The following is a 22,149-nucleotide window of genomic DNA, read 5'->3' as shown; positions in this document are numbered from 1 at the left end:
GTGAATTTGAATTGGTTGCAACGGCGCACGACCACGCAATTGTCCGTTAAAGCAATGCAGTGCCGAATCGCAAAAAGTGCTCTGGTCAGGAAGGGGGTAAAGCGGTTAATGCACGTCAGTTATATTCACACCAATGTTGATGCCATGTCTGTTTTCTTCATACACCTTGCAGATTCCTGCACAGAAAAAATCTGCACGTTATACCAGTTTTGTGGTGTGAATAGGGCACATGGAGAACAATTGTTTTTGTTTTGTGCTCTTGCAGAACGTGTGCAGAAAAACTGACCTCTCTGCACTATGGTGTGAACGAGGCCTTTAAGGTATAGAGACGTACTGGAAACCCTACAATAGCTCAATGGCTGCGAGGGGAACCAAGTCTGTCCCTTTAATTCACTTCTACCCCACACTTTAAAATAAAAACAAACAAACTGGAAAGCCATCAACTACATGATTATGCCTCTTATATTACCTGTAATGTTTTAATTTTCTCTTTTCATTCCACCCATATTTGGGCTATCTTTGGAAGGAAACCCACACAAATGCATTCAGTTAAACCATACATATGTTATGCACTGACTCACCGCTATGGCATATGAAAACTAGAACAAAGCATAATAAAAATATAGAGTGCTGCCAACAATAACCAGTCATATGCCTTGCTTTCCAGTAAATGAAATGGCTCCTAATTTGCTCCGGTTTTCTTAGCTCCAATATTTTTGCTGTCGGTTTGCTCAACCCTGTATTAGCAATTTTAATCAGTTCATACACTGATGCATATGTGGTTCCGTACAAATAATGGTACTTAGATCTTCAGTTTATGCTGTTCACCGTGGTGATATTTGACTAATTTGTGGAAAAGTCTTGTGTTTAGACAGCAAAGTTAAATTAACTAATGATCGTTTCATAAATGACCTTTTGGAAAGTTGGCATAAGAGAGTACAACAGTACTAATTGGGCCTTAGACACAAGGGCTTTCATACTGCTGCTATATTAAAGTATGTTCTGCCATTAAGTGAAATGAATCGGTGAGAAATGGCAGTGACATTTATCTAAGCAGGGTCACCTTGCTATGTTAATTCAGCAGTTATAGGTTTTATTAGGTACACGCACATACCTCTACTATATCAAAAAAGGCAGATGAACTGAGTTGTTGTTAATGATTGCTATACATACTGCTGAGATTTAGGAGTTGCACCTCTGTAAAGGTCATGCGCAAGGCTGAAAGCAGTTTTGTCATATATACAAATTCCCCATTGCCCATATTCGATCCTGTCCACCAAGTATTACAGTAAGGTAGACAGCTTACACCTGCCCTCCTCATTTCCTGACCTGGATAGCTAACGCTTACGCCTTGGGCCTTACAAAGGTGTTTTCTCTTGTGTTTCTCAAGTAGGGAGAAATGTAAAAGGTACCCCTCCTCTCTACTGAAGTGTGAGTTTCTCAGCATCCCTTCATCCTGTTTCCATGGAGACAGGATAGAGTTATTGCTCTCCCTGAGCTTGTTACTAAGCTTGGAGTAAAGCCTTGTTATACCCATGGGACGCATTGCACCCCTGATATATCTGTACATCAAAGGAGCTGAAAATGTTTGAACACTACTTAACCCATGAACACATCAAGTGGAAATTTGCTAGGAATGCTACTGTCAAAAGTAAATGAATTTATTATAATGTCATATTGGTAACTGGATAACTATAGGAATCGGGCAATATTAGGCGGTTGACTGGAAGGTGCAGTAGAAGTAACAAAATTTGATCGAATAACAAATGTGATTTTGTGCTGTTTAATCCTTGATTGACCTTGATTGTTAACAGATGTTTTACAGAGAATGGGGGAGATTTGTCAAAACCAGAGCAGAGATATTTTGGAGGAGTTGTGCATAGTAACCAATCAACTTCTTTCTTTCATTTTCAAAGCGTAAGAGAAGTATGGCCAAAACTTTTTGGCCATACTTCCCTTTTGGGTCACACGACTGCACTTTTGCTCTCCTGTGACACAGTTTCAGCAAACAGCAGGCTAAGGCCTCTTTCACATGACCGATCTGTTCAGGTCTGCCTGTCAGTTTTTTTAGGTGGACCTGAACGGATGCTCCATAGACCTCTATGGAGCGTTGGATGTCAGCGGTGACATGTCCGCTGACATCTGACCCGCTCCTATCTTAAAAGTGTGACAGAGGAAAAACCTACTTTTTCATCCGCCTGTGGAGCGGATCGGGTCATGATGGACTCTGCAGGGGAGAGTCTCATAGGGGAGAGCTGCGCTATGACAGGTCCGTCCCTGCACAGTGTGCAGAGATGGACCTGTCATCTTCCTGCTCAGCGGGGATCAACGAAGCGATCCCCGCTGAGTAAGTGGATATCCACGGGTGGATCCGTGAAAGAGCCCTATAGCTGCGCCAGACTCTGGAGGGATCTAGACAATATGGTTGGATTCCACCCAGCTGCCCAATTGAGTGGAGAGGCGAAGCCAGCTGCGCCCACCCCTCTCCAGTCTTTTGCTCCAATGAGCGCTGGAACGGCATATCATAAAGCATAACTGCCACTGAGCGAGAATTGCCATGGAACTGCCTCCAGTCGCTCGCTGCCACTGAGCAATGAGCAGTCATGTGATCGTTCAGTTCTTGGGCTTAGAGCCTTGAGTATGTATTTTTGTTTTTTTTTATAAACCCAAATTTCTCCTTTTTAAATAAACAAGCTGTGGCTGAAAGTTTATTTGTTACCCTGCACAGCTTCTCCATATTCTGTCTGCTCTAGTTTTGATTAACTTCCTTAAGGCTAGGTTCACACTGCTGCGATGTCTATGATTGGATGGGATTCGCACCGCACTGCAGTGAAAATCACATGCGATTTCAGCCATACAGATAGATAATCGCATTCCGGCCCAAATTCGTACAGGACCCTTTTTTTGGTCCGCAGCAGAATCGGATCGCATGGGTGTTCACACCATGCGATCTGATTCCTGTCCGAGTTTGCAGATCGCACTGCGATGTGCGAACTGATTTGGAGGTATCATTAAATTTTAATTGACACTCCCAGCAGTTCGCATAGGGCAGTGTGAACTGCCGCCGGGAGACATGCGATGCGGGAACCCGCAGTGGATTCGCAGCGTTCCTGCATCGCAGCAGTGTGAACCTAGCCTTACATCTTGTCCCCTTTTTTTTTTTTATTGCTGTTTCTGTCCTTTTTCCCTCCTAACCATTTTATTCTGTTTTAAAGCTGCATTTTTCTGCCTTTCCTATAAACAAGGGAAAAACAATCTCCCATTTCCATTTTCATTAAAAATATAGATTTTTGCTGTCTGCCAACAGAACAGGATTTTAGGCCCCCTAGCCCATTATAGTGCTATGAAATAAATTTGTATAATAAAGGTAGCCAAGTTAACCATAATAGGAAATCTGTGTTACATTTTAACATTAACTCATGTGGTGCACAGGATAAGGTACATGGTAAATTGTTCTCTTTATAGTACTGTAAAATATGTCAGGGCTAAATAAATATTTGTGTACAGTATATATGTTAATGTGACTGTGGATAGGACATTTACAGTGAAAGGTTACAGCATTTTGACTTTGGGCTTACTGATTCCACTAGTTGGTATCATCTTAAAGCATACTTCCACTTTTGCAGCCAAATAGGGACAACATCCATCTTTATATTTGTTACATATTCCCATTCATATAGCATAGCTTAAAAAAGAAATTGCAGCTTAGCTTTTTTAGATGCCCTATTCTTGGCCCTCGGGCAAGGTAAAAATCCTAGGTAGTTTTTTGGGAGAGGGAAGTGGGCAGGTCGTAATTAACCTTGTCATCAATGTGCAGGCAGCTGTTCATTATCAATTGTAAGTAGATTTGAAGCTCTGTCTAACAAAGGTTGTCCTAAAAATGTGTAAAAGCAGGAATTCTTGCATTATATGTTAATGAGGACAGGCTCATTATAATAATAATAATAAAAAAAACACATTGCAATCGGTCCTGACACCTCCTTCTGAGAAACATCTAAAATGCAAGAAATATTTTTTAATGTTTTTCTAAGCATGCTGTGTGAATGGGAACACATACCCTGTATATGGTGATGCTTCCTCAATTTTGAAAGCAAAAGTGGAAATATGCTTTAAGCTAGCCATATGTCAATAGTTTTCTTTTGTTTGGCCTACGGACTGTGCAAAAGAAAACAAACCAATTTCTCCCTCCATACAAACCTCATGGATGGAGGAATCTTCCCCGCTGGTTATTGTATTCTGACAGCCACTAGTACCAGATGTCCGAATACTTGAACAGTGCCTGCAGCTGATTGGATAGTAGGATGAAATTCTAACAAAGTATGGCCAACTTTCAGCAAAGGTAAAAAAAAAAAAAACATGGAGAATGCGCAGTCAAACTCACTGTACTGAAATATATAATATGCCAGTAGCAAGAGATCTAGCACTTGAGAAAAACAAAATGATGGTGGCCCTTTGCTATATTTTGTAAAAGCAAAATCATTGTTTAGAGAAATGCAGAGAATGCAGTCTGCTTTCTCCACTGCAGATGCAGCTCTTCCGCAGTAGCATCACAGTTGAAGAGGAAGGAGGAGGGGAACACATCTCTATTGTTACCTGGGTCACTGGGGAAGAACCTGATTGGATGCTGACGCCCCAAGAACCCATCTTGGATTGGGCAGAGCCTACTTAATGCCCTGGTTCCCAGGCGTGATGCACTTTTGGCAAGTTGGTAGAGTTAGGGACAGCTTTTTAGGGACAATACTAGCAATAGGGAAAGGTTCCTGATGAGGGAAAGCGCAGGGTTAAAACTCTAGACGTCTTACTGTTTAGAGCACTGGATAGCCAGGCCACATTCTGTTCTTTTAACCAATGCTGTCATCTTCACATCATTGGGATTTTTGAGTTGTATTACTTCAATACAAGTTCTCTATTGTGCTTGTCTGAGTTTCTGCTGCCACACACACTGCACCCCACCTACACACAAAATACTTCAGTAAACATAGCATTCTGTCACTGGTCAATTCATTTATGTACACAAAAGAATCCAGTACATTTTAGATGATTAGATTAGTATCCGATTCTGTTCTGGTACATATCCAAAGTTCTTAAACTACACGGATAGCTAAGAGTCCAGCTGGTAGTTCTGACCAATGATAATTTTGGCAGCAAATTTCTATTTTAGTTTAGAGTGTCTACGTTCATTCTCTATGATCCCACTGTATAAAGGAATGTAGCCACCCTCTTGTGCTTGCTCCTGAGAAAAGACTATGGGATTTGTAATCAGGACTGCTGATAAGGGGGTAGCACCAGTCCTCCTGTATGGGGCCCAGGTCAGCAGGGAGGGAGGGTGTCAATGAGAGGAACTGATTAGGTCAGGGGTGTATCATGAAATCAGTGGGCCCATGTGCAAGATCAAAAGTGGGCCCTAGGTATTGATAAGAAATAAAATGCCGTGGCAGTGGACGGTGTCAAGTTTTTTTTTTGAGACACAGAATTAAAGAAAGCAAAACATATTCAGCACTATACAATATAGTTGGTCATATAGAACTATCACGGTTTCATACATAGTAGTCGGTACGTCATGCTGGAGAAACCAGTGGATAAGCATATGAAAGACCCAAGAAAAAAATACTTAAAATGGAGTTCCACCCAAAAATGGAACTTCCGTTTTAAGGAAGGTGACCCCCTGACATGCCACATTTGGCATGTAATTTCTTGGGGGGGTGGGGGGGGGGGAATGGAAACCCTTAAAAATGAGGGTTCCAGATCCCACTTCCTCCCTGGGCTCTGCAGGGCTGAAAGTCAGTCCACCTCTCTCCCCTCCCTCTGGGCAATCATCTGGGTCATGTAACAGGTCCCAGATGAATGCTTGGCCAGTCACGGCGTGGCGCGGTTTGCACATGCGCAGTGGGTGCCTGGCTGTGAAGCCACAGCCGGATGCCCACAGTTAAAATGCTGGCACTGCAGAGAGGAGGGGGAGATGAGCGGGGCTTCATACGCCCGCATTGCTGGACCCTGGGACAGGTAAGTGTCCGATTATTAAAAGTCAACAGCTGCAGTATTTGTAGCTGCTGACTTAAAATTTTTTTTTTTTTTAAGAAGAACTCCGCTTTAAGTGCAAAAACAGTACGATAAGACATAGTAAAGTGGAGTAACTTAAATTCGAACCTAACGTAGCGGGGAGTAATTCTTCCCTATAGCCTGCCTAGCCTGCCTTTGGGGGTGGACAAGTGGATGGTGTCAGTAGTTTTTCATTGTACACTTTATTTATATATATTTTATTTTGTTTTACTATTTTTATTAATATTTTTTACAATTTTTTTTTTATCAGCCCTGTTGGGGGTGGGGGGGGGGGGGTAAAAGCATCTCCTCTTCCTCCCATCAGCTTTTAGCTGCTACAGGAAGACACACACAAGTGGTTGGTACCTGCAATTGCTCCCCCCCAAACACGCACACAGATACCCTTCCCTGTGCAGAATGTGACCCCCCCCCGCGCTGCCTGATAATAATAATGATAGTGTTTTTTTTTATGAAAATACAGTTTAATGATTTTTGGGGCAGGGCCCTGTCAGGCTGTACAGCGCCGTGATTTCTAACAGCAGCCCTGTTTGTAACGTGCATAGAGTAGTGCACATGACCACAACTACAGTCATGGCCGAAATTGTTGGCACCCCAGAAATTTTTCCAGAAAAGCAAGTATTTCTCACAGAAAAGTATTGCAGTAGCATGTTTTGCTATACACATGTTTATTCCTTTTGTGTGTATTGGAACAAAACAAAAAAAGGGAGGAAAAAAGCAAATTGGACATAATGTCACACAAAACTCCAAAAATGGGCTGGTCAAATCAGTTGCTTCATATAACCAACCATCAATAAGCTAATTGCACCTCTCACACGGAATTTTGGAACACTCTTCCTTTGCAAACTGCTGAGTTTGATGATGTGCTTTACCAAAAAACTTGGTCTCATCTGTCCACAAGACATTTTCCCAGAAGGATTTTGGCTTACTTAAGTACATTTTGACAAACTGTAGTCTTGATTTTTTGATGTCTCTATGTCAGCAGTGGGGTCCTCCTGGGTCTCCTGCCATAGCGTTAATTTAAATGTCGACGGATAGTTCAGGCTGACACTGATGCTCCCTGAGCCTGCAGAACAGCTTGAATTTCTTTGGAACTTGTTTGGGGCTGCTTATCCGCCATCCGGACTATTCTGTGTTGCAACCTTTCATCGTTTTTTTTTTCTCTTCTGTTCCCGCCCAGAGAGTTTAGCTACAGTGCCATGGGTTTCAAACTTCTTGATAATGTTGCGCACTGTGGACAAAGGCAAATCTAGATCTCTGGAGATGGACTTGTAACCTTGAGATTGTTGATATTTTTCCACAATTTTGGTTCTCAAGTCCTCAGACAGTTCTCTTCTCCTCTTTCTGTTGTCCATGCTTAGTGTGTCACACACAGACACACAATGCAAATGTGCTAAGTGAACTTCTCTCCTTTTATCTGCTTTCAGGTGTGAATTTTATATTGCCCACACCTGTCACTTGCCCCAGGAGAGTTTAAAGGAGCATCACATGCTTGAAACAATCTTATTTATCCACAATTTTTAAAGGGTGCCAAGAATTTTGACCAGTCCATTTTTGGAGTTTTGTGTGACATTATGTCCAATTTGCTTTTTGTCCTCCTTTTTTTTTTTTTTTTTCAATTACACACAAAGGGAATAAACATGTATAGCAAAACATATGTTGCTGCAATACTTTTCTGTGAGAAATACTTGATTTTGTGGAAAAATTGAGGTGCCAACAATTTTGGCCATGACTGTAATATGCATTGCTCATTCCAAAAGGTGTGAAGGGGAAGAGGAAAGATTAGCAAGCTTGTAGACTTTATATGGAGGCAGAAAAACACAGTAAGAAACAATTTCATGTTTATTGTTAGAAAATAAGGGCATTGTTTGTCATTTTAATATTTTCATTTATTGGCTGAAATTGCTTTTTAAATGCTTACCAGTACTTCAGAAGCCCCTGTTACCTATGTCCCTTATCGACATGAGAAGATTATCTTTTGACTTCCTTTTTATTAGACTTAGCAGCTTAGTATGTCACTACCATCTGCCCCTGCAAATACCATTGTTTCCCCATCCTCACTGCACCAGGAGAATGTTCCTGGTTCAGAAGTGCAGTGTACTTGCCATATATCACTATCCCAGGGCTGTTCAATAATATACTTGCTCTCAAGCCTCTGCTCTCATTAATGGAGATGCAGCAATATGCCAGCACAATGATGATGAGCGATGTGCAGTAACCCATAGCAAACAGGAATCTCTTATCTGATTTCAATAAACTGAAACGGAATGGGTTGCTATGGGTAGCCATATTGTGCACATCCTAGTGTTTTATTTTTGATTTTATTTTTGTCCTGTATGTAGAGTGCTTACATTGTAGTAGATTTAATCTACAGGAGAAACTGGAGCATTTGGTTGCCATGGTGATGTTATTGCAGTGGAAAGAGGGCCATAGGGTTGTACCAAATCCTATAGTGAAAGCTAAAAGGATTCACAAATAATACATATACCATTTTGGAAATGTTTATAACCTTTAATGTTTCCAACACCAGCATATGGTCACAGGCTTAGATAAATATGTATAGTGATATTAAAGTTGAAGTGGGCTCACATAAGAATAATTGCATTCATAAAAATTAAATTAGATTTTATGAAACCTTAATTGCTTGTGTTGGAAAAGTTTTAATTAACTCTAAGCAGATTGAAGAACTGGTCATGTATTAACAATCGGTGGCATTTTTTTAACCCAATTTGTAATTGTATTTTTTTGTAAGGTTTTGGGGGGGGGGGGGGGGGGTTTAATAAAGCAATAACACTATCAGTATCTATCTATCTTTCTATCAGTATGGCTCCCAAACATGGCCTGGGCATAATTCATGAAAGCTTTGTGCGAGTACTGTCACATCTGCCAGATTCAGGTAGTTTTTACTGTTGCCACTTTTAGACTTAAAGGGGTTGTAAAGGTAAATGTTTTTTCACCTTAATGCATTCTATGCATTAAGGTGAAAAAGCATCTCACAGTGCTGGCACCCCCAGTCCCCCCGTTTTACTTACCTGACCCCTCAAAAGTTCCACGCTCACCCCTGCCATCCTTTTCACCGCCCAGCCTGGCCGATGATTGGCTGGAGTGGATGGATTGAAAGCAGCGCATTGCTGTCAATCACATCCAATGACGCGGCGCGCCGGGGGGCGGGGACGTGTGATACAGCGAGTGGCTATAGCCACCAGCTTTATCACGGGGGCGTGCCCGCAGGTGCTTCTCACCATGCGAGGGAGCTCGCATGAGTGTGAGAAGTACCTGCGGGAGGAAGCAGAGACAGCCGCCGAGGGACCCCAGAAGACCAGGTTCGGGGCCACTCTGTGCAAAAACGAGCTGCACAGTGGAGGTAAGTATAACATGTTTGTTATTTTTTTTTAAAGAAAAAATTTACTTTACAATCCTTTTAAGCCGGGTACACACTATTAGTTTTTTTCGTTGATCAAAAAGAAAACTGTCGGCCTGTGTGTATGGGGCTTAAGTCACAGCCAAAAAAAATTCTTGCCAGTTTAAAAATAAACGATTTTAAACTTACAAGATTGTAGAGTGAAACATTTTTATCACGCTGCACTTAGATGGTGCTGCTCTTTTCTTTGTTTTTATTGTCTACAGAGCACCTTTTAGCTTGTTATGAGCCAGCAGCCATCCAGAGTCAGCCCATCTGTGATCATCTACACATCTCTTTCTGCATTTGAACTCTCATGCATGGACTCCCCACTATAGAGAGTAGATTAATTGCCCATCTCTCTCTTTTTGAACTGAGAGAGTGCACATGAACATATGTATACAATGTTTCTGTGGTTGTAATTAAGACCAACCTGAGTTGGCATACAGAGAAACCCCAGTGCTTAGTGTTGGGCATATGTGCTGGGAAGCTGTCATGAATTTGTGGGGTGTGATTCAGCGCATCACATGGTCCCATTTTTTTGTACAAACTTTATTTGAAGTGTACAAATCGAATGCTTCATTTATGGCAATGTACAGCAATGCAACACAATGTGCTGCGCTGCGGTACATTGCCATGGGATTCGGCATGGTGCACTGCAATAAAATGCAGCATGTCTGCATTTTATTGTAGCACAGTCATAGGCTGCATTGTAGTTGCAAAGGAAACAATTGTTTCCTGTGTGTTCTTGCGGTGACAGAAGTTTTAAATCCAGGGAGGCCCATGCATTAAGGGCGCACAGGTGCCACCCCCCCCATCCATGTCTCTGGCCCCCATTTAGGACACCGGATGCATGGATTCCAATTGGGGTGGTGTTTATTTGAAGCACCTGATTAGTGCCAGAGGCTCTAATAGGCTTCAAAATAGCGTGGGCTCGGGATGCAGAACACTGCACTCAGAGCCCATCCAGGTGTGCTACAATAGCGAATTAATATATTCGCTATTGTAACACTGATCCTCCTCCTGGCTAATCAGGAAGTGGGTCTTGAGACCTGCCACCCAATTTGGCTTGCTGAAAGGACAGGCGATCCTATTGGATGCTTAGGAGAAGGGGAGGAGATGCACAAGACCCGATACCCCGGCAGACAGCACACGGGGGGGGGGGGGGGGGGGGTTGTTTGCCCCCCCTCCAAAAAAACACCAGCTGCCAGTGTTTAAATATATAAACCATGTTGCACTTAAAGTTAAAAAAAAATATTCATAAATTCAATTACAATTTAGATAAAAAATGACCCACAATTGATATGCTAAAGTCCACTTAATGGTGCAGCTGTGGCCAAAAGTTTTTTAAAACTGACACAAATATATATTTTCACAAAGTCTGCTGTTTCAGTGTTTTTAGATCTTTTTGTCAGATGTTACTATGGTACATTGAAGTATAATTACAAGAAATTACATTAAGTCAATATTTGCAGGGTCACCCCTTCTTTTTCAAAACCTCTGCAATTTGCCCTGGCATGCTGTCAATCAACTTCTGGGCCACATCCTGACTGATGGCAACCCATTCTTGCATAATCATTGCTTGGAGTTTGTCAGAATTTGTGGGGTTTTTTGATTCTGCAGCACGAAAGGTTTTTCATGTTAATGCACAAAATGATCCATAATGGAGACTGGAGGATCCGATCGGGTCCACCTGAAAAACTATCAGGTGGATCCAATCAGTCTGCCAATGTGGGTGATTTAACACAGTGTACTGTCTTTACTTTATATAGGTGTCCATTTATGAAGCAGTGAAAAAATTCCTTGGCATTCTCAGAGGAGGTCATTCTCCTCTGGATGCCAGTTTACGAAGCTTTGTAGATCGCTTCTCCTTTGGAGGAGTGAAGTGATCTATAAATGCTTCAAATGGTGGAGAATGGCCCTTGATACTGGAACCTCTTGAGACTTTGAGATTACAGTACCAGAAATTCACTGAAACACCGAGATGTCAGTTTATTAAGCAGTGATAAATTATCACTGCTCAGTTCACAGACACACGGCATGGTTAATGCTAATAAAATAAAGAGTCCCCCTACAAATATTATAATATATATATTGTGGGGGGTTAGCTCGGTAGCGGGTGTGTGTGACCCCCCTGGATGGGTTCACCACACAAAATCAGGAACAGCAGACAGCGTTGTAGGTGAAAAAAAAAACAAAGGTGTGGTTTATTTATACTATATGCAGTGTTAATATAACAGCAAAACAAAAATAAACATGAAAAGAAATCCTGGTCAGCTTGACCGCTTACTACACACGTAGAATCTAACAACTAGGTGCAGCCTTGTGCTGCCCCAGTCCCTATCTCCCTGTTTTAGAAGTTTGCCACACAGGTGTTCACTCTCCACATATAGACAGTTACCATACTCCCCAGTCTACACAAACACACAACTGGTTCCAGGGTGGAGCATCTCCCTAAGCATGCTGTTTTTTTTATTTTTTATAGAGGTCTTAATGAGCCCACTTACTTCAGCTGGGCTCATTAACTCTTCCCCCGCAGGACTCCCAGCACTCCCCCTATATGGTATAAGTCAGCATAAAGCCTGAATCTAGGGCATACATATGTGTGTATGTATATATATATATATATATATATAATATAAATAAATCTTCCTCCTTCCTACTCAGACCCCCCCCCCCCCATATTCTCTCTTCACTCCCTGATCCTCCACCTCCAAGCTGGTGAATCGGGGAGTGTGAATTCTGATTCAGATCACCAGTGAAGTACTGAGATCGCACCCTCATAAACTGTCCGTTTCTGTGTCAGTCAATGAGGATTCTCAGTGTGTGGATATCATCAGCAGGAGAGCATGTTCAAACATGTTCTCCCCCAGTTATCTCTGTTTCATAAACCGTTTACGGACTGTGATCAGTGGCAATCCTCTGGATCACCGCTGTTCACTGCTTCATAAATGGACACCATAGTTCTTAGTGTATTGAATGCTTTTACTCGTTGCCAGAAATTCAGAAGCTCTGTGAATTTGTACTTCTAATAAAAATTTTGTACAACTGTCTCTGCTGTCTGTTTTATCATTTGACTATCATTAGACCTATCAATATTATATTGGTATCAAAGTAATTAAAGAGAATTTGTTGTCCTTTCTCAGATAACTTGTATGGAAAACAGGACATTTTAATAAAGGAGAAGTATGGCCAAAGCTCTTTTGGCCATACTGTGGGTCACAGTAGTGCACTTAGTTCTGCACTCCTGCGACCTAGGATCAGCTGATAGTGGACTAAAGCCCACGATCAGCTGATGTCACAGAACCAGTCCAAGTTCTGCAGGAATGCCGGCAAATAACGCCAGGATCTGCTCATATGCCGGCCGGCAACTGACTGCCTCTCAGCACGACACTAAGAGTTTGAGCCAGTCGCTCCTGCCCCCTCCACAGCCTGGTGTTCCACGGACAGTAGTACTGGCTCTCTGCTCACTGAAGACTGAGAACTGCGTGATCAGCAGTCTTTGAGCACTCAGTTCTCTGTGTAGAGGCGTGGGGTGACAGTTGCTGCTGGGATTGGTACTCCGCCATCTAGGTGAGTATAAATGTTTGTTTTTTTCAGACTTTTCTTTTTAGGCTTTAGGGGGTATGAACAAAATTGCATAGTATATAGGGGATAATATATATATATCATATAGTAGTTAAGTTCTACCCTAATCTGTCTAAGCTATTTTTAAATTGTCAGAACTATTGAGGTTAAAAGAATTAATTCCTAAAGCCTCTGCATACCATATATTTTTCATATATATTTTATGAACAACTCAAAAGTCATTTTTGCGCTGTTCCTTGAGAGGTCAAAATAAGTCTAGGCTTGGGAAAGTGATTTCTTGTAAGAGGGTTGTAAGTATCCTATATTGATCTCTCTCAGATCGTAAATTCTACTTCTGTCAACAAGTAGCGATAAGGCATTAACTAGAAGGCTGATTTTTATGTTAGAAAAGAAAATGTTGATTCCAAGGGTTCAAATAACACTGGATAGAAACGCATTTTATTTCTCTTTCCTTAACTGAGATAAGAAAGGAGAGACCTTCACATTTTTTTAAATGTTCTTTATTAATTACTGCAAATATACAAACTAACAATAATTCTCAGTATCTTATTATTACATTATATTGGAGAGATTATATGCTAATTGAGTGAATAATTTTACATATATCTTTGGTTTAGGTATTTTAATATTTTATATATATATATATATATTATATATATATATATATATATATATATATATATATATATATATATATATATGTATGTGTATATATATATATATGTGTATATATATATATATATATATATATATATATATATATATATATATTTATAATATATTGTTTGGATATATTCATAGAAATATATTGGTATATCTGTATTCCTAAGGATAGCATGTTTATAACATTATGAATATTTTTAAATGAATGGGAATTCTAGGTTTGAAACTGTGTATATAATGGTTATTGTATGTCCAGCCACAAACCTCTCATTCTCCAAATATGTGAGGGGAAAGTTAATTATGGGGACTGGACATTTTAAAAACCATATCTGAGTTCCCGCCGCAAAGTCTACCAAGTTTGACACACAAGAGACAGCTCTAGATATTTTATAATTTTCTGTTAAGCCTAAGTTAAAGGTTAAATGGAGATTGATTTTTGACAAGTTAAAATAACTTTCAATATAATTTCTAATCTTATACTGCCCCCACAGAAAACTATGTGTAAGGACACTACAATTTCCCTATAGGTTTTGAGCAGGAAATTACATGTGTTTGACGTCACTCATGACGTGAAAGGCATTTCCACACCCATTCCTGGGGGAATATAGATTGAATACACATGACAGTGGGAGGGAGATCGAGAAGGGGATTGGAATAATGGAGGGAGAGGGAGCAGGATAAAAACAGTATGGAAAAATGTAGGAGTGTTGAACTCCTTTGGGGCACCCAGCTGATACTTCTCAAAACAGATTGCTTAAATCTCTTGTAAAGTATTAGTTTATATTTTCACCTTTTTGGTAATTGAAGATGTTTGATCAAATGCTTAACTAACCCAATCAATGTTGATAGTTTCAGTTTTGGAGTGAATTCTAACTGCAGCATGAATTTTTTTCCCATTTAAATAAAGAGAGAAGCATAGCTTTTTATATCTCAGCAAAATTGACTTCAAAGTCTTATGCCCCGTACACATGATCGGGCTTTCCACCAACAAAACCGTGGATTTTTGTTTGAAGATTGTTGGCTCAAACTTGTCTTGCATACACATGGTCACACAAATGTTGGCCAACAATTCCAAGCATGGGAACGTGGTGACATACAAGACGTACGACGAGCAGAGAAAAAGGAAGTTCAATAGCCAGTGCGGCTCCTTCTGTTGATTCCGAGCATGCATGAACTTTTGTGCAATGGACTTGTGTACACACAATCAAACTTTCCAACAACAGCGTTTTGTTGGCGGAAAATTTGAGAATCTGCTAGCAAACATTTGTTGGCGGAAAGTCCGACAGCAAATGTTTGATAGAGCACACACATGGTCAGACTTTCCGACAACAAGCTCACATCCAAGATTTCCCATCGGAAAATCCAATCGTGTGTACGTGGCATTAGCATTGGATTAGTTATTGTATGTGTTGAACCATAGATTCATTCTAAATTTGTCTTTATTTAAAAATAAGTCTTGGTTAAATTACCAAGTTTGTATATGGTTAACAAAATTTTCCATATACCGTAATAGAGGTTTTAACTTGAAGGTCTATTTGTTTTGGGAAGAGATCGCATGTGTTAAAATCAACACCTAGTTTGTTTTTATAATCTGTAAAGCAAGGGAAAGCTATTTAGTAAGCTGTCATGAAGTGTTGAGACATGGTTTTTTGTAACTAGTGGAAAAATTTATCATCATCTGTATCACCCATATATTTGATATTTGAAGTTATATCTTTTTGTAATATCACCAATTATATTTGATATTATTTTGCACTGAATTTTTAGTTAAGAAATATATATATTTCAACAGAGCTGTATTCATTTTTGTCTTCAAACTAGCATGGATAAAATTGTTTGGTTGATTAGTAGAAAGACGTGAAAATCTCCTTAACCATAGATTTTTGCATACTTCAATAAATCTAATACTGTTATTATTTCAGTATAAACATCTGACAGAATTGTGAGGGAGGTACTTCACTTACTGCGTGGTGGAGAGGAATTATTCTGTGTTGTATGATCCCATCCATGACAAAAGCTGGAGAGGATGTACATGATGTAGGGAAACCTATGAATTCCTGTGCGCAATCAATGCCCAAATATTGACAGATGTGAATACAAATTTTTTTTTTTTATTATTATACATGTAGCGTTGGCTCCTGACAAGCAGGCACTATATGTTTTTTAAATTTAATTTTCCTGAAACCACAGTTGGGTTTTGGTGCTAATTTTCAGTACTAGTTCAGCTGGGTTGCGCTGGGTTCTCCTTGAGCGCAGGTGTCGCTGTCACCACCAGCAAGAGTAAGAACGCAGTTTAGCTGGGTGTATTGAATGCCACTGTTCTTTTGGAACCAGCCCAGTGGGAGTGTTCTCCTGCTGTGCATTCTGGGAGGTGGTATTTAAGGTACTGACATCACGTGCTTCGAGGTTCCGGAGATTATTTTCTACCTGTTTGGTCCTCCTGACCCAGCCCCATGGCCCTCCTGGCCTGGGGTGCGGAACCATGCATTTTGAGTCTCGGGGCTGGCTAGCCTGTGGCAATGCAACTGCAGGGACAGGCCTGAATGGATTTCGGGGCCTATTGATCCAAAGGTGGTCCGGTGCCATCTCATCTGAAGTGAGAGGCCCAGCAACTGGAGAAACCCCAGGGGAGGACTCTTCAGGAGAAGGCCGTGTGCAAGGCTGGCTTCTCTGAAGGAGCCTGGAGGCTTAGTTGGAGGACACTACATGGATCTACACTCATACGGTATCGCTGTATCATGTGAGAGATACTGGTACCATATGATAGCTCTCTAAATTTGTCTACGTCCCTCAGTAACGCTCAAGTCTGTGGCAGAGACTTTGTCAAATATCCTACGCTCAGGTCTGTGGCAGAGACTTTGTGAAATATCCTTCACTTAAGTCTTTGGCAGAGACTTTACTTAACACCATACCAGCTGCTAGGCCTAGTGAGAGGAGGTCTGTCCGGGGGTTGTAAAATCCAGGTGTGAAACGGTTGCTATTCTCTGGATTTTTCTATAACAGAATTTCCATTTTTGCAGTCTAAAGTACCTGAACTTACTCCTAACCCTCTACCCTAAACTGTGAGACTCTGTTTCTGTTATAAATAAATAACCCAAAAGAAGGTTCAGTGTCAGTTTCCACATTTCTTTGGTCCATCTACCACGAGAACCCCTAGACGGAGAGGCAGTCAAGAAGGTAAAGGTAAGCCCAATAAAACCAGCAGCTCCTTCGGGGGTCAGTGCTACATACCTATTTGATTGTACAAAAGTTTGCATTTCTCTTTGATAATAAAAATCATTGTAAACTAAAAGAAAATGGCTCAATGTTGTAGGTCTCACATTTTTTCTGTTGTATTGCTTTATAGCACAGCCACTGTCTGGAAGGATTTAAACCCATTTTGGGGGGAAGAGTTCACCCTACACCTCCCACTTGGCTTCCACACACTCTCATTCTATGTGATGGATGAAGACACAATTGGGTAAGATGGCTTTCTTTTCCTCTGGACCTTTTTTGTAGGACTTTGAAAACTCTACTGTCATGTGTCTGTGTATATACACATGGACAAATTTATTGTCAAAAATGATGGACTCCTTAAAGCGATATTAAGCCCAAAAGCAAACATTTATTGAATTGCAGCTCACCAGTTCATAGATGTGATAGTTTCATTAGTTTTCTTTTTTTAGACCTTTTCTTTTATTTCCGAAAGCTTTTTTAATTAATGTAAAACTGTTATCCCAAAATTATCAAACCTGTTGCTGTAACCGTTTAAAATGTGTTAGCTGGAGTTTGGTTTCAATTTGTTTAAATATGCTAGTACATTTAACACTCCCCTCCTCACTGTTGCACCTTCATTCAGCGTGTGGGCATCTTAATACAGGAGGTGTATTAGTAGCTAAATTACAAGGTAGAAATGGGTAGGAAAAAAGCACCCCCCCCCCCCAAAAAAAAGAAGAAAGCTAATGCAGCCACACATCTAATGATTGGTAAGCACAATAAATAAATTACATTTTGGATTTAATACCACTTTAACTTGAAATTTGGTTGCACAACACTGAGAAGAATCCCTGCAAACCAGCATCTCTGTAGCTCCGGTGAGACCTCTTCATCTGCCAACAGGCAGACTGGCCCACCCTTATAGAGCAAACTGCTCCAGTTGTCTCAGGTTTGAAGAGTGCTTTCTCCAGACTGCATGTTTCAGATTTCTACAGTGGGATTCAGGACTTGTAGAAGGCCACTTCAGAATAGTCTGTTTTTTTCTAAGCCATTCTTGGGTGCTTTTGGCTGTGTGTATCAGCTGGGAACATAGAGCTGATGTGACTTGCCAAAAAGCTCCTGTTTTCTCTCATTTGTCCAAAGGATATCCCCCAGAAGAGCTTATCAATATGCATTTTAGCAAATTCCAATCTGATTTTATGTTTTTCTTTCAATAATGGAGTCCTCCTGGTTATCTTCCTTAGAGCCCACTGTAGCTTAAATTACGGATGATGCCATTGGATGCTTATGTACCTTGATACTGGAGTTGTATCTTTTTTGGAGCTTTCTTTGGCTCCTTGGCACACTGCCTTTCTGTTCAGTCTGGGCTTGATGTTTTCCATGTGTGGCCAGAAACGTTGGCACACTCTCATTAACCCTAAATTTCTTAGATATGTCAGCTGTATTCGAAGGAGCATCACGCTGCTTGGCGTTGACCTTATACCTTTGAAATGGTCTTCTATAATTTCACCTCTGATGCTGTGAAAGGTTTCTTTATGTGGTGTTTGAGGACAAATTAAATTGCTGTAAATGATGAAGAAATACTACTGTATGACCACTAGATGAAGCTGTTGATCATAGTGAATACACATATTAGTCCCATTATGGGAGTTCTTTATGATGGCTTGTAATCATCAATTATGCTGGCCACAGACGGTTCAAATCTTGGCTGAGGACATGGCTGAGATCCAAACCATGAATAAGAAGACCTAATGTACCCAAGTTGATCAACTTAAGTACAACTAGCCTTTCAGATTTTACATGCAATTACCGTTAGCAACAATCACTGTGCTCTCCCGGCAGGGATGGCTTCCCCCGCCCCCCCACCAGGAAAACACAATGGCCTCACGGGAGGAAAATTTTTCATTTTTTTTACTTTTTTTGGTTGCAAGAAAGAAAATTGCTCCATCTATGGCTGGCCTTTAGTCAGCGTAAACCTCATTTGCATGAGTCAAAGATCAGTGTTACTCAATTTCTGTGACAGACTAATTCAGCTGTGCACCAAGAATAGCCTAAAAACCTTTAGGGGAAAACTTTTGTCATAGTGATCTATTAAATGGCATTCTATCTGTTTTTACAGTTTTCCTTGGTTAAAAAAAATGAAGTAATAGAACTGGTGAAATGTTTACCATTCCCAGAGAAATGTTGTGCCAGGGTCCACTGAGTGCTGATTGCATGTCTGAAAGCCTGGATGCTGGGTTATGTGAACTATGCTGAGAGGGACGTTGAGCCAGTGTAAACCCTTCAGCAGAAATCATATGACCAAGTGCCTAGTTCTTAAGATGTAGCCAGCACCAAAGGGAGACTGAAGCTGCATTTTCTCAAAGGTAAACATTTCAGTCTTTGATGATCCTTTTTTATTCATCCCAAAAAGGCTGATCACATAGATGTAATGTCTAGGTTTACCATAGTTCTGCCTTAATGCCTTTCTCCTTGTCTGTCTACTAAGGTTCTAAAGCAGTCAAGTGGAGGCATTTTGAACTTCCACACTAGATCCAGGGTCACTGTGTGTTTAGTGTTTACACTTTGTTATATGCGTAGCAGTGACATGTCTGGCTATATATCTTTGTGTGTCCTGTACTGTCACAGTCACATTAAGTCAGTGTTTTTTTTTTTCTGTCTGACAGGCATGATGACGTTATAGGCAAGATATCACTCACTAAGGAATACATTGCATCACAACCAAGAGGTAAACCTTCCATGCATATACTTGAGATTTAGGAAATTGTCTTATAAACAGCAATGCATAAAATGCAATATTCAAAAAACATGAGAGTAGTGATGTGCAGTCATGGAGACCAGTCAGATGCCAGCTCTAGGCAGGTTTGTGTACTGAGACTAATGGATTTTGACCTTTGAGTTTGTACAAAATGTTGGTACACATGCACATCACGGAAAAAAGCAGAGTATACAATAGCACCAAAATAAAGCATTTGCTTGGTGTTTATAACTACAAAATGGTAAAAAACCCAAACTAGTTGATTGAAGGGGTTAGTCCACCTGAAACATATTAAATACTAAACAGATATTATAGTTTTTTACAGACCTTGGGAAGTTAAACAATCAGGCAATTTCCTATACAGTGCATCCGGAAAGTATTCACAGCGCTTCACTTTTTCCACATTTTGTTATGTTACAGCCTTATTCCAAAAGGGATTAAATTCATTATTTTCTTCAAAATTCTGCAAACAATACCCCTTAATGACGTAAAAGAAATTTGTTTGAAATCTTTGCAAATTTATTAAAAATAAAAAAAAATCACATTCACAGCCTTTGCTTGAAGCTTTGCACCATTTTCACCAATTACAGCCTCAAGTTTTTTTGAGTATTATTCTACAAGCTTGGCACACCTATTTTTGGCCAGTTTCGCACATTCTTCTTTGGAGGGCCTCTTAAGCTCCATCAGGTTGGATGGGGAGTGTCGGTGCACAGCCATTTTAAGATCTCTAGAGATGTTCAATCAGGTTCGAGTTTGGGCTCTGGCTGGGCCACTCAAGGACATTCACTGAGTTTTCCCATGGCAACTTCTTTGTTATCTTGGCTGTGTGCTTAGGGTCGTTCCCCTGTTGGAAGATGAATCTTGGCCTCAGTCTGAAGTCCAGAGAGCCCTGGAGCAGGTTTTCCTCAAGGATATCTGTACATTGAAAAAAATTTAAGGACGACAGGTCCTCACAATGGCCTTCTGTACAGACAGCAGTGTTAAGGCTTAATGTAAATGGGACATTTTACAACCTTTCCTGAATGATTTAACTTGACGGATAGTAACCAGCGCGAAGTCTAAAGGAAAAATATATACTTTATTTAAAACAATGTAGCAAAAAGTAACATTAAAGCAGAGTTCCGGCCACATTTCTTTTTTTTTTCCATGTATCCGAGCATAATGCATTGTTATCATAAATAATAATTTTATGTGTTTGCTAGTGGATGTTGCTAATATATTTATTTTTTACTCACAACTCATTAAATCCACTTCTGGCCGTTGCCATGATGATTGTGGGCATGTGAAGCCCAATCAATACCTCTTCCTGTATTAGTGATGGTGAGGTGTATGCTGGGTAACCAGCATGCACCTCTTGATATCACGCATGAGTGATTCTCTGGCGGCCATATCGCTGATTGTTTTGAAAGTTGCCATAACAGTGGGCGGCAATGGAGGAAGGTCCCGTCCCATTGTTATGGCAGGGTGGCCCACTCTAGGAAGTTCCAAACTTATTCCATTTACAGATGATAGAGGCCACTGTGCTCATTGGGACCTTCAATGCTGCAGAAAAATCTGTACCCTTCCTTAGATCTGTGCCTTGATACAATCCTGTCTCGGAGGTATATAGACAATTCCTTGGACTTCATGGCTTGGTTTATGCTCTGACTGCACTGTTAACTGTGGGACCTCACATAGCCAGGTGTGTATCTTTCCAAATCCTGTCCATTAAACTGAATTTACCACATGTGGACTCCAAGTTGTAGAAACATCTCAAGGATGATAAGTGGAAACAGGTTGCACCTGAGCTAAATTTTGTGTGTCATGGCAAAAGTTTCGAGGAGGGTCATCTTTTACTATGTAGAGAAAATAAAATATTGTTTGTTCTTTAGGTATTGACAGTTGGATTAACTTGAGCCGTGTAAATCCTGATGAAGAAGTCCAAGGAGAGATCTACCTTGAGTTACATATAATGCAAGATCAACACAAATGTAACCTGCACTGCCATGTCTTAGAGGCCAGGTAAATTCTGCTCCTGGTAATTCCCTGTATATGTATTGTGATGTAGTAGACAATAAGTTTTTGATAAAAAAAAAACAGGGAAGTTAATGGGGCAAAGATTAGGGGCCCCTTGCACACGAGACGCTGTTAAACGCGTGTTCAGATGCAGTTGGACACTTTTTTCAACTGCCCCTGAACTCATTCAATGTTATCCTATGTGTCCATGCACACAGTCTCGTTTTTTGCCGTTTTTATGCAGTTGCGTTTAACCTAGTTTTTCCAGAAGCAAAAAAATGGGTTCAGACGCAAAAATTTCCATGTTTCAGACACAAAACGTGGCTAAATGCGACACCCGCGTTTAGCCGCGTTTGCGTTTATAAGCGTTTTTAAAGGAACGCAATTTTTTGGACCTGAAAACTCAGAAATATGATCTGAGAATGACATTTTGCGACCCGACTTTGGGGGCCCATATCTTAGGGCCACTTATTGCCAGGAACCCCAAATTTGG

At 40.6% G+C, this 22,149-nt stretch overlaps 1 protein-coding gene across 1 annotated transcript in view; it reads left to right on the top strand.

Annotated features, from left to right (window-relative positions):
- Window positions 1-22,149, top strand: part of RASAL1 (RAS protein activator like 1) — a 158,068-nt gene that overhangs the window by 63,479 nt on the left and 72,440 nt on the right. The window contains exons 3-5 of the mRNA XM_077461250.1: window positions 17,055-17,168; window positions 19,570-19,631; window positions 21,533-21,662. Of these exons, the coding sequence (XP_077317376.1) occupies window positions 17,055-17,168; window positions 19,570-19,631; window positions 21,533-21,662 (306 nt within the window). The remainder of the gene's footprint in view (window positions 1-17,054; window positions 17,169-19,569; window positions 19,632-21,532; window positions 21,663-22,149) is intronic.

The sequence above is a fragment of the Lithobates pipiens genome, unplaced genomic scaffold (assembly GCF_037356315.1).
Source record: "Lithobates pipiens isolate NorthernLeopardFrog02 unplaced genomic scaffold, aLitPip1_a1.2 Scaffold_3, whole genome shotgun sequence".
In the NCBI taxonomy this organism is placed as follows: Eukaryota; Metazoa; Chordata; class Amphibia; order Anura; family Ranidae; genus Lithobates; species Lithobates pipiens.
The sequence above is the reverse complement of the archived record's forward strand: the minus strand, read 5'-3'. Positions and strand labels throughout refer to the sequence as shown.